The following is a 13,223-nucleotide window of genomic DNA, read 5'->3' on the forward strand; positions in this document are numbered from 1 at the left end:
CCCTTTCCGAAAAAAAGGAAAAGAGATACAAGGATAAATGAATAATTACTCGAAAATTAAAACGATAAATTAGATAATTAATTAAATAAATTGTTCAATAAAAAGTAAACGCAGCAATAAATATGCAAATGATGTAGGAGAGACTGCACTATGCTGTCTTATCGGGAATGCCATAAAGTTGATGTTCATTGGTTTTTTAGTTTTTTTAAAAGAGCAAAGACAATGAGATGAAGCTGACTGAGAGTTTCGTATAATTTTAGAAATAGTTTAGTGTTGTAAGAGTTTTACGTCGTTCACAACTACATAAGGTCATATGAGCGCGCAAAGTTTAGTATTAAATAATCTTTTAGAAGGCTTCTCTGGAACAATATAACGCGGCAATAGAAGGCTTCTCGATGAATAGCCTTTTGTTGAGTATCAACAAGTCGGACGAAGACGACAGTGACAGTGGTGACAACGCTAATTCGTTTTCTTGGAGCTGCACTTTGTTATTTCAGACAATATTGTGCTGAAGAATGAAATTAATATCGAAAACTTTAAATCATTGCAGTATTACACCGACACATTTCATAGTTTAAAAGAATATCGATTTATTTAGATGCGTCCAGTGATGTCAAAGATGTGGGTTTTTTTCCTCGGAAGTCTTTTCCTTGTTTTCGCAGCTGTAACCAAAATGGTATTGAATTTCAAAAGAGGAGGATAAAAATGATGTTTTATCTCAATCATCTTTTTTCCCATCAACTGAAAAAATAAACGAACTAGCAAAAAATGTTTCGTATAGTTTACGAGTGTCTTGAAATGAGTTATTGATATGTCGGGCAAAAAACCAAGCGTGGGTGGTTGACAGGTGCTCTGGGGTGTTGTCTGCTCCTTCATTCCTACCAAACGTCTATGGTCTGTACCTCTCCTCTTTCTTGTGTGTGTTCGTTACTCTCTTGTAGCATCTCTAATATTCGTCACTTATATGACCTTATTATAGTGTTGCAAGTGACGTAAAACACTTACAAAAACTTAAAAAAGCAAAGCGCCTGACAGTTTGCTTTTCTCTAGCGAGACCAGGGTGTGTAACAGGTGTTAGTACAGTTTTTGATGTGTATGCAAATTTATATTTGTGATCGCTGACTGAACTTTGGAGCGTTGACCCATTTTACAGGATGCAGTGTAAATGAAAAAAAGCAAACACAACAACAAACTTATTAGTGTACAGTTTACCGGTTGAGTAATGATGACGAAAGCAATGGTTGGTGTTGTTCTCAGAGAATTATATTTTCAGCAGCTCTCTGTTTTAAAAAACTCTCTGTTAGTCTCCAATTAGCTCTGTGGATGCCGTCGTAATTCCTGAAATATTTCTGTCTGGCTTGGTTTCCTGACCAGGGTCCAATTATAATAATTATTAGTTTGCCTTTTAAATTGTATGTTTTACTTCCACAACTGGAAAGTAACGAAAGCAGAATAGCAGCACACTGCAATAAACAAAGACACCCCCCCCCCCCAAACACACACACAAACAAGCTCTTTTAGCTTAGCAGACACTCTTGCTTACGAATGTCTCTTCAATAGCACCCGAACAGAAAGGATTTATGATCTAGTTTTATCTAGATATTAAAATAACATTGATGGAATGTACTCTTTTTCTCTAATGAACTCTGTCGACTTTCTGTCATACGACACACTTTTAAAGCGCCGCTCACTCACGCATCGATCTCACGCTTAGCAAAAATTTCACCCATTCCTGTAAGCTAATACTTTTGGTTATTTTTCCTTGTATAAAATGCATCTTTGCTGCCTAAAACATTAGGCTTCACTTTTTTTTTCACTCATCAGACTTTGTATTAACCAATTTCCATTGTGTCCAGCCATCATTTTTGTTTCATATTTTCGTTGTATTTTTCAAAAGAAAATGTTTTGTTGGAAAATGTAAATATGAATTAGACAATAGTGTTCTACTGCTGCTTTTGTTACCGTCAATTGTGCCTTTTTTTCATCATTTCTGTTGGTGGTTGTCTCTTAAATAAGAAGTAAGGTTAGGTGACATTGGAGATATTTTCAGATAGATTTTTATGTTTGTCGTTTGTAGTACTCCTTATCATTTTTCCTTTTAAAACGAATCTCTATCAAGGTTCTACGCACTTCTCTTGTTTTTAACTGAAACAGCGAGATATGATATTGGAACGCACAATTTTTAAACTTGGGCGTATGGTGTGGAAGGAGTTTCATGACAATGGTTTTTTAGTGGGGTTTTTTTTAATCAATAAAAGACCTCCTTTAACTACTTGCTCGAGAGTACACTGTGCCTTATGGAACTCAAAATTCTGAATCAGTTTTATTTGGAGTTAAAGTAAAGAGAAGCACATTGACACAGTGACGGTCATTTAATGCAAAGAAGAAGCAAGGCAGATTCACAGAAACAACGGAGGGTAAAAAAAGAAATAGGACCTTTCACTCTGTGGCGCCCTCCGGCCATTCGCAAATTCGGAATGTAACTTGCCTGATGCTTGCTATAACTAAAGATGTTTTGTTCTTCTTTTCACTCAAGTTCGTGCGTAACCATTTGCTCTACTCATCGCGTACATCGATTTACATCAGCTTACTTGTACACTGACATCGATAGGATTAGGATTTATACAATCTTAATCATTGACTTTTGAGTGACGTCTGTTTAAGGTTGGTACAACCAAGGCTTTGTAAGGTAGAAATGACACTTTTCCCTCAAACTCGCACGTAAATATTTCTTCTACCTATCGCGTGCATCGATTTATATCAGCTCTCTTATAGGTTGAAATCGATAGGATTCGAACGTATACAATTTTAATCATTGACCTTTGAGAGACTTCTTTAACGTTGTAGCTATCAACAAAGGCTTTTTTATCCTAGAAATGACAAATTACTATATTATATCCCTTGGCTGTGATGCTGTGGACATTAATTTTTTCCCCTCTAAAAAATGATGAAGAACAATTCCCTTCTTTTCGCTTTGTCTCTTTGTCAACAGTACGTGAATGGTCATATATATAAACAGAATTTGTACTATTTGCGTCTCTTAGCATATGATTTTAATCATGTTTTTAACTTACCAGTACACTTTTTGTAAGTTATGCGGACATTATAATTATAGTTATGGTTTGTCTGACCAGTACAACAGGTGCTGTAACATTGACATCTTGAGTTTACACAAGAATCTCTGAAACAGAACTTTGACAAAGATCCAGTGCTATCGTTCATCGTTTCTCTCAATTTTCAAAGTTGAAATAGATCGTATTTCGACAGTGTACTTTCTTACTTAATAGCACTACACTGCTTGTACGGTCAAGTTCGACATGCACTAAGTTTTGTCAGTTGTCTTGGAACATGAGGCATACTGGAAGAAAGGGGCAGAGGGGGCGGGGTGTTGTATTCATAAAAAGAGAAAGAAATGATAGGAGATTTGTTTAAAAGAGGAAGGGGGTCTTCGCAATGATAGCTGTGTTTTTGCTTTAAGCGTGTTTTCTAATTTAAGTCATCGTGTTTTTGTTTTTGGTCTCGATCTTTCTCATTTTATTTTATTGCTTTCGTTTATAATTTATATTTTCAAATTTCTTATAGTTCATGTTGTTTTCCCTTCCGTTTTTAGATAGAAGCCTAACCATAGCGAACAGTATTTGTCCATGCAGATTCAGTACTACATAGCAGCTGTAACATACCTCCAAGATATCAATAAGCCAAAATGCACATTCGCTGATTCGGTGTGTTCCGGTAAAAACCAGGCCTCCTTTGAGTAAGGCATGCATCTTGGCATTCCGGGTTGAAATATTAGAAAATTCTTTTTAAAATGAGCTTTGCTCAAAAGTCGACTTAGCTATCGTCTTACTTCATGAATGTTTTGAGGAAATGTAGTAGGTGTAACTCCGAAGAAGAGATGCCACTCCTTCTTTTCAGAATGTTGTGGTGTGTGGCATCTTGCCAGCAGTGGAGTTGCGTCTCTCTTTTGGTATGGTAGTGAAATAAGTTATTGATTACGTGGTTTCTGGTTTTTTGTTTTTTTGGTGCTTTTTTTTAAACAAGCAACTGTTCCAATCGGGGTATTAAAGTTTTATTTTCATCAAAGAATTGTGTCGCGCATCACATCATTGATACGATCTGATGGGGTTTGGGTTCATAATATGGCGGCATCGGAACAGAATCCATGACGTCACACGAGCCTTTGATAGCGCCTTGTGCATTCTGTCTTGAAAGTATTCTGTGGACCTAGTAGAATGTAGCCCCCATAACCCGGTAGCCGAACGGTTGCCCTGATGCTTGTGTTGTTCCTTCTGTTGCTTCTGCGTGCAGGGACCGGCTGAACCCTGACGACTATGTGGGCACCTTGTTCCAGCCCATCTCCATCATATCGTCTAGCGGAGAAAAGGGTGACTACTCTCGTCTTTGTCACAGTGTCAGCAGGTGGCATGGGCCCGGGTGCTTAGCAGTGACCTCACTTTGCAGACGGGAGGGTAGTGGGTGTTTTTTAAAGGGGGGGGGGGGGGTGTTGTGGGGATATATACTTCTCCGTCTCGATAAATCCCCAAAAAGTTGAATGTCCAATTGTAATGTATTGTAGTTATTTCCAACGAATTTACAAATAGTTGCAGAAGTTCTTTCAAACTCATACAATTGCGCAATTAGCTGTAGATGTTCTTTCAAATTAGGTCAGGCGAAAAAAGGATGATGTTTGTGTCAGAAACCGGAGAAAAAAACCCAAGAGAAATGTAATATATTTTCCTAGTGCTGTGTTAATGTATACGGATCGAAAGCGTTAAGCGAATCTGAGACTTCCCGACGACTCACAACTGTTGTAGTCTTTTCTTCATTAACGATGAAAGTTCTCTGTTAAAGTTGGTTTTAAGTGTAGATATTATAAGTATTGGGTCTTTTATCTCTTTCCTGCACACTAAAAAGAAAAATTAGTGTTTTCCCCTTTTCTTTTCTTTTTTCTGTGACAGATGGGCCTTAATGAAGTGAAGACTGTAATTTTTTTGAAAACGAGAAGTGCAATTACATAGACTAATGTCGGTTTTTTAAAATTATTTTAAAGGGGAGGGTGGTGACGAGATTGAAAATTGAGAATAAGAATAAATAAATGTTTCCATGTTATCCGTGGGTGGTTTTTTTCTTTACACATTGTCCTGTTTTCTCCTTTTTTTTGTTTTGACCCCGCCATGTATTGTCTGTATCGACGTTGTAGAGTACCTAGTGTTCTAGGAGGCCGGTTGCTGTTCCCTCCGCCTGGTCACTGCTGAGCGTCCCGGTGCGCCACGCCTTCACGTCGTGTCTGTTGTGACATGCTGTGTTTTCATCTTGTCTATATTACCCATGTATTATATTATATATGGGTGGCCAGTTTGTCTTTGTAGTTTTTTTTTCTGATTTGTTCACTATAATCTTGCAACTGAAATACCAATAATTTTGTAAATTATTTTTAAAAAATTATTATTTATTCTTTTTTCACATCAAAAGAAATTTTCCTGATTTATTTTTGTCACTGCGTTTTACTCTCGTACTTTTCGTCCTCTTCGTTTATTTGTCACAAAGAAGAAACAGGGATTTTTTATTTCGTGCCAAGAATACTTATTGTAGCTATTGTGGTCCCATTAAGCTGTTGCTTTATTCTGCGCTGTCTGTCTGCTTCACCGCATTGTCGCTTGCTTTGTTGCAAAAAATTAAATGGACTTCTCGGTATTTATCATACTATCGTTGCTCAGTTTCTCCAAACAAAGAGTTTAGCAAAGGGAAATATGATTAATAAAACGGAATGTGTTCCTGACAGTAGTTTTCTTTTGAGTCTGTATTATTTGTGGCTTGGGCTGGTGACGGCAATGCATGTGCGCACGGGATGTTGGTACTAGTGCTTATAGCTATTGGTTGTGGAGGTGTTTGCTTCTGTTTATATGTGCTTGTTCTTGACTCGATGCTTTTTTACTTTGACACCTCAGAGGCTGATAGTGAGGAAATTGGTAATGTTGTCGCAGTTCGTGTTCGTTCGTAATTCGTTTGAAAGGTTAAACTTGAATATTATGTACTGAATATTACGAATTATTAATCTGTATTTTACATTTCTGTAATTTGAGCGTAGCTTGTTTTAGATGTGCTAGATTATTTCGTGGCTAGGAATGATAGACGTGATTCGTTTTTCAATTTACTCGAAAAATGTTCCACAAATTGCTTTGTATATACGTTTTATGAATGCTTGTCTGTAGAGACAGTTCTAGTCTATGCGGCTTAAAAATTGCTGTCTCGTGTTTTCTAGTTGTTGCTGGTTATTGCGTATTGAGGGTTGTGGTTGGTAGCGTATAGGTCTTGAGAGTATTTAGTCATCAAATGTACTATTTTGTAAGTACTGATGATATAATGTCGTCTTGTTTTGTAGACTATATTGGACGAGGTAATTGTTGTTGCACGTTTGGGTTTAAACAGCAGAGGACACACCTGTGCGGTGTCCGTTTGGTTTTGTGTTTCGGAGTGATGCATTATAGGCACAAGAGAACATCTAACACAACCAATTGCCGTGCATGTAGCCATAATTACAGGGGTGTTAGGTCTAGTCAAGGAAAATGACTACACTCTGATATGCATGCTGTGATGAAGCTTTGTTTCCGGTCGTACGGCTCGCAGCTGCGCTCCACCTCTACCTGACTCTGGGCTTTCTTTCGTCGAGTGCGTCTTTAGAAACGCTCGGTCGTGTTCAGTGTACTACGACAACGACACCAGTCCAGCGTCAGTACCCGTAATGATAGATTTGCTGTGTTTTGGGGCTCGAAGTTCTTACTGAATTACAGGGAACTATTGGCTTCTTTATCTGGCAACGTACTACTAATCTTGTGAACGACATGAGATGGATTTGGCCGATATGTACTCCGTCCCTTTTCCTGTCGTTTCTCCTTTTTGGTACTAAGTATATATTATTTTAGTAAGAAGACAAAAGATTGGAGAGAGAAGTCCCTGTCTGAGACTGTTTGGGTGATAGGCCCGCCGATGCCATTGTCGTCGTTAATTGACGTTGGAATCCTCAGTGCACAAATATGGAATAGGCCTTATAGCCCTGGGATTTAAAAAAAAAAGGCTTTGACCAATATCATGTAAGAAAAATGTTGTCATGATATTTTAAAACAGTCTCGAGAAACTTCAATAGAACCACGGCGCAGGCTCGTTGCCACCGCGGCCCACGCGCAAAATACTTGGGGTCTCCAGATCCTATATCAGCCGGATGACGTCAGGGCCGGCGGGCAGCCATGTGTCTTTTGTAAGGCATCACATTTACGCGCTGACAGGTCTGAGGTGGCCCAAAGGACGGACGGGCAGCGGGTAAAAAAAACCCAACTGTGTATGTAAAGGGCCCGTAAGTAAAATTGACGCCACGGCGAAGACAACCGTCCGTCATAGCCGCATGAAACACGCCGCACTGGAAACAGAGCTTATATGATATACCGGTAGTGCTTGGGGGCAGGAGGGTGTACGCTTGTCAGATGTAACATAGGAGTACAAGTAACTGAACACTAGTGATGATGATATTATTATTATTAATGATAATGACAATGATGATAATAATAATTATAATAATAATAAAATAATAATAATAATAATAACAAAAATGTCTGATATTGATATAGCGCGTGTAAGTACAGTAAGTTGAGTGTTCAGCAATTCCCTCTTGATACCACTGACAGTACTGTAGGCTAGTCTTCTGTTTACAGTACAACTGTGAGTTGACGTCCGGGCATACATGTATTTTGCATCATTATCTGCAACCCACCCTTCTCATTCTTTCTCCTGATGTACCCTATCCCTCTTCTCCCATCCCCCCACGCCCACCCACTTCGCACTTGGTATTTGAATATTTGACCTATGTAGTTATTACCTGCAACCTTGTTGGCCACACTTTTCACCTCAGGCCCCTGACCCCCCAACCCCCTCTCTCTTTCCAATAATATTATATTTGTTGGTCTGCTGTACCCCAGAAAGTTCAAAAACATTCCAACTTTGTTTGGTATTTCTTTGAGTTCCTTTTGCATTCTGACGTGGTTACGATTGACGTGAAAGATTTCTTGTGGTTAATCTTACATTGTTAGGAAATATTGCCGCTCAAATACAGGAATTGAATTTTCGTATGTGTATGTAACAGATGTGTATTAAGTTGTGACAACTTTATTTTGTGGTTAAAGTTATTGATTGTAGAATGTTTACAGTGGTCAGCTTTTAGGGAGTGTTTCCAATAATTGTGATTGAAGTAGAAAAGAAAAAAAAGGTTAGTGAGTGTAAACGTATTTTTCTAAATTATTTATTTGATTTGGTATTGATCTAGATTAACCTAAGCTGTAAATGGATTTGTGTGTGTTTTGCTGGTTTTGCTGGTTTACTTAACACACCTAGTTTTTTGTTGTATTTTTTTAAAATGTGGGGACAGATATTAATAGACTGAACTTCAATTGATGCTAGTTTGACATTTTGTTACAGTGTAGATTACTTTACCTTTGTCTATTTCCAACAAGTAGAAGACAACTTAAATGTGAATCCACTACTTGGGATGAAGTTGACAGGGCAGCATGATTTTAAACAATGAAATATACATATTATTTGTCTTTTGATAGTTTGTTTATCTGTCTGTCTGTCTGTCTGTATGTGTGTTCAGGATTCCTGCCGACGTTTGGGCCGTGCTATGTCAACTTTTACGGCTCCACCAGAGAGTACACGGACCTGCCCGATGATTATGAGGATCTTAATCTGGGCAAGGTGAGGCGTGTGTGTGTGTGTGTGTGTGTGTGTGTGTGTGTGTGTGTGTGTGTGTGTGAGAGAGAGAGAGAGAGAGAGAGTGCGTGTGTGTGTGAGTGTGTGTGTTTTTGTGTGTGAGTGTGTATGTGTGTGTAGGAGCTTATGATGTGGATGTTATGGTTGTTTGTGTATAATTACATGCACATACTTTTCCCATCTCCGCTCTCTTTATGTGTGTGGGACACACACACACACACACACACACACACACACACACACACACACACACACACACAAACACAAACACACACACACACACACACACACACACACACACAGAGTGTGGGGGGGAGGGAGGGAGGGAGAGAGAGAGAGAGAGTGTGTGTATATAGTTTGTAATATCTTCCCCCCCCCCCCCCTCTGAAATAACATATGTCCAGTAGGGCGTTAACCCCCTCAAAAAGTATGAAATAAAAAGTTTTGTCCCCCTCAAATTTTCTTACCGTTTGTTGACTTAAGAATGTCACTGAACTGACGCAGCAAAATTAGTTGGCAACTTAAGTTGAATTCTGTTGTTGAATACAGGGAGAAGGTGTGGCTTACAGAGGCCGTGCCCTGATACAACTGACCACCACCCTGGGCGAGCTGCCCGAGACTGCTGTAGAGGAGATTGGCGGAGACGACCGTCTCAGAGTCCAGGTCTGGGAATTTGTCTCGTGGTTGTCGAATAGTTTGTTGTTTTTGAGTCTGTGTTACTGAGTTCAGATAAAAGTTGCATGTTCTGCCTGTCGAATTTGTCTTAGGGGGCCACCCATTATCAAGGGAAAATGTGGCCATTTTGAACAGGTGGATGTCTTAAAGTGTGTCATTATAGTGGGGAAAATATGCAAGGGAGGGAAGGGGAAATGGCCGTTTGTAGAGATGAGTGTCTTATACAGATGGCCATTAGAGAAGGTTTGACTGTATTTTATTTATTTTTACTAGATATTTTTATTTAGTGCTTGTTCAGCATGCAAGATATTATACTTTTGAAGTTGTCTACAACAGCCACCTATTGTCGAGGAGACAAGTGGCAGTCTTAACAGGTGGCCGTGTTAGGCAGGACTGATTGAAATGAAGAAAAACAAAACATTCCATTCTGAGGTCCCAACTGGAGGTGCTTGCAGGCTTAGGACTGCCATAATTCTCATTAAAATGCTATCAACTGATCAGCTTAGGTAAACAGTGGGATGGATATCAGAAGTCTTGCTTTTGCAACGTCCTGGTCAATAATTGCTTTCTTCTTTTCATAGAGGAACAATAAGGACAGGTGAATGAATTATGGCAGGTCGTCCACAGCACCAGGGGCCGATGTATAATTTATGGCACAATGTGTCAGGCAATCACAGATTTGCCAGGCCATCTTTGACAAGTTCTTGGGGCTATTGGTTAATGAAATATAGTGGTCACAGCTGCTTTGGACAGGTTGTTGTCTTAGGCAGTACCTTTATTTTTGTTTTTATGCAAAGGAGGAAATGGAAAGTGGCTGTTTGGACAGATGGTTGTCTTTTACAGGTTGCTGTCTGAGCAGGTTCGACTGTACTTCATTCCTATATGTAAATTTATTTTTGTGTTTATAAGAGACTGTTGCTATCTCTGCAGTTGATTAAATCTATTCTAAGTTTTTAAGATGAGTACAGTATTTCTCTGTTGTATTCCTGTAAGTAAATCTCTCAAATTTTTGTGTTTTACTCTATTCCATAAATAATATAATATTTTCGAAAAAAAATTTACAGACTTTTGGGGAGGGATCTGCTTCTTTCTGTATTTGATCTCATGATGCCTTTTGCTGCAACTGTTTATTTTGACTTTAAGCAAATAATATAATTTGTTTCGTGTGTCATCTTGCATCTTTAACAGAAATTCATGAGACGGCGAAAGTACCGTGTCCATGCAGCCTTCCTCAACGCCAGTATGATCAGTGCCAGTCACGTGGACGCTCCCATTGAATTTGAAGTCAGCATGGGTAAGTGACAAAATGCTGGAAAAAAACCCATGCAATTGTTCATGCCAATGTGAACTACGCATTGTCTCAAGGAATGTTTGGAATGTTGTTTTACATGTAGTCATGATTGTGCCCTGCCTTGTGGTTTAATGGATGTTTTAGTTTGGTTGCTTCACGATCCAAAAGTCAGTTTTATTTGGGGGAAGGGGGGGGGGAGGGGGGTCTCCTAGTCTACAGTGGCCCACGTAATGTCTTTGGGAAAGATGCTTAGTGGGTGGTTGGTGGATGCTCTGGTGTGGTTTGCTCTGTCTTTCCTGTCAAACATTTATCATAGTATTTTCTCCTCCTTTTCTGGGTATGTTTCTCTCTAGTAACACCTCTTATCTTCACCACTTGTATAACCCATCTGTATTGCGACTGCCATAAAACTCTTTCTAAAACTAAAGATGTTTTATGTGGTTTCTCTGTATTTCACCCACTTACAAGCTAGGTACTAGCACATTCCCAAGTTGGAGGTAACTTGCTTTAGAAATTGGTCAATGCAGCACTTATCCTGGTATCATGCTGTCTAAAATCCGTTGAGACTTCTCCCCCTCAACATTTTTACACTTGGTCTTTTTGTGTACAGGTAACTATGGTAACAAACTGGATGAGAACGTGCCACCATCACCTTCCACCACCCAGCCCACCAACGCGGTGTTTGACGGCTGCCACTACTACTTCCTGCCCTGGGGTGGCACCAAGCCCTGCGTGGTGGTCGACTGCTCCTGGGAGGATATCTCCTTCAGGCTGGAGTCCCTCAACATCATGCTCAACATTATCGAGAGACTAGTGAGTTTTTTGTAAATAATTATTTGTAAATGTTTGATGCCCCCATAGGCTTGTGGTGCAGTTTAATGACAGCTTATTGTAAGACTCTGCCATATGCTGTTTTAAAAAGTGAAGTACGACAGATTCTTGTACTGAACTGTCGAGTTGGCTATTATTAGGTCTGTTTTTGTTGTCCTTCAAGGTCCAAGGTGATTTAGTGGAGTTAATAAATGTATCATTAGGATTACTGTACGACTGTAAACAACTGAGCGATGCTGTGCCCCAGCGAAACTGGCGTGCCATATACTAAGAGCTAAGAGAGTTCTATTTATCATTCATCCTCAGGAAGCGAACCTGGAACGTGTGCAGATTGGTATCAAAGCAAAGCTCCCAGTGCCAGAGCTAGCCCAACTCCTCATCTCTCTATTGGATCAGCTGATCTCTGATTGCGGGTATGTGCACCAAATCAAATGCCTTACTTGGAATAATAGTTGTGCTTAGTGTTTTACTTTACTCAAAGATTGGTGCTTATATGTATTCGAAGCTGTCCCAAGACGACCACCCATTGTCAAGGAGAAAAGTAGTTGTCTTAGACATGTGGTTATCTTGGACAGTGTCTTTGTGATATAGGAAAAACTCGAGGGAGGAAGTGAGAAGTGGTTATTTGTACAGGTTAGAGTAGGCTCGGCTGATTTAACTTTCATAGATGTTAGAACATGGTCCTCATTGGGTGTACAACTAAGATTGTGGCTTCGAAATTGGAAGAGTAGTTGGTCGAGGCAGAATAAGTCATTGCATATGATGGCTAAATGATCTTCAATATTTTTTGTACTCTTTGAAACTTGAAGAAGAGTGTATTATTCCATTAATTCTCTTTCCTTCTCCTTGCTGGTTAAAGAAAAGAATTTATACTTCTCGATTAACCAGTTACAGAACTCATGTTTTACGTCTGCATGAAGGCCGTTTTTAACTTATGTTGTAAACATAGTTTTTAATGACTCTTCCTCATGTCCCATGGGGGAGGGACATTGATTAAATTCTGTTTTTAAAAGAGCATTAAAGTCTAAACTTTTCCCTAATAAAGTATTTTGTTACTCTGTACAGGTCACCCTTGTCTCCAGCCCGCGATGGCGAACATGTGACCAATGAGCTTGACCAGTTGACCGAGCTAGAGAGGAAGGATACGCTGAAGCACGTCAAGAGCGCGGCGTTAACACTCAGAGAGAATGCTACAGATCTGGAGGAAGCCTTGGTGGAAGTGGAGAACTATGCGTCCATCTTGAGAAATGTTGCTCAGGAGGTAAGGAGCGCTCCACACAAAAATGTGACAGGTTTTAGTTTTTTAGTACTAGTTTTACGGTACTTGTAACACCATCCGGTCATAATCTGATTTAAACTTTTCAAATTTTTAGAAGCACTTATATAAAAATCGTCAGGCTCAGTTTGATAAAAGTTTTATGACACTCACAACTGCATAAAGTCACTTGAGTGCTCAGGTCAAATTCGGATCTCTGATTTCAAGAGGTTGGGATGAAAACTAGGTTCTTATTTTTTCTTTTTACAGATTAATGTCAGCATAAGTTTATCCTGGTACAGATGTAGTGGAATTCTGCTATGTAGAAATTTTAAGATTTCAGTACAAAGATATAATTTTGACTTTTAAAATGTAATAAATGTTCCTGACAGTTTTGTATAGAGCAGCCAATTG

At 39.2% G+C, this 13,223-nt stretch overlaps 1 protein-coding gene across 1 annotated transcript in view; it reads left to right on the forward strand.

Annotated features, from left to right (window-relative positions):
- Positions 1 to 13,223, forward strand: part of LOC101854069 (myoferlin) — a gene marked incomplete in the record, with an annotated part of 152,314 nt that overhangs the window by 92,576 nt on the left and 46,515 nt on the right. Inside the window, 7 exon segments of the mRNA XM_035973922.1 lie at positions 4,309 to 4,385; positions 8,642 to 8,742; positions 9,307 to 9,420; positions 10,621 to 10,726; positions 11,334 to 11,536; positions 11,861 to 11,967; positions 12,620 to 12,815. Coding sequence (XP_035829815.1) covers positions 4,309 to 4,385; positions 8,642 to 8,742; positions 9,307 to 9,420; positions 10,621 to 10,726; positions 11,334 to 11,536; positions 11,861 to 11,967; positions 12,620 to 12,815 — 904 coding nt within the window.

The sequence above is a fragment of the Aplysia californica genome, unplaced genomic scaffold (assembly GCF_000002075.1).
Source record: "Aplysia californica isolate F4 #8 unplaced genomic scaffold, AplCal3.0 scaffold00036, whole genome shotgun sequence".
In the NCBI taxonomy this organism is placed as follows: Eukaryota; Metazoa; Mollusca; class Gastropoda; order Aplysiida; family Aplysiidae; genus Aplysia; species Aplysia californica.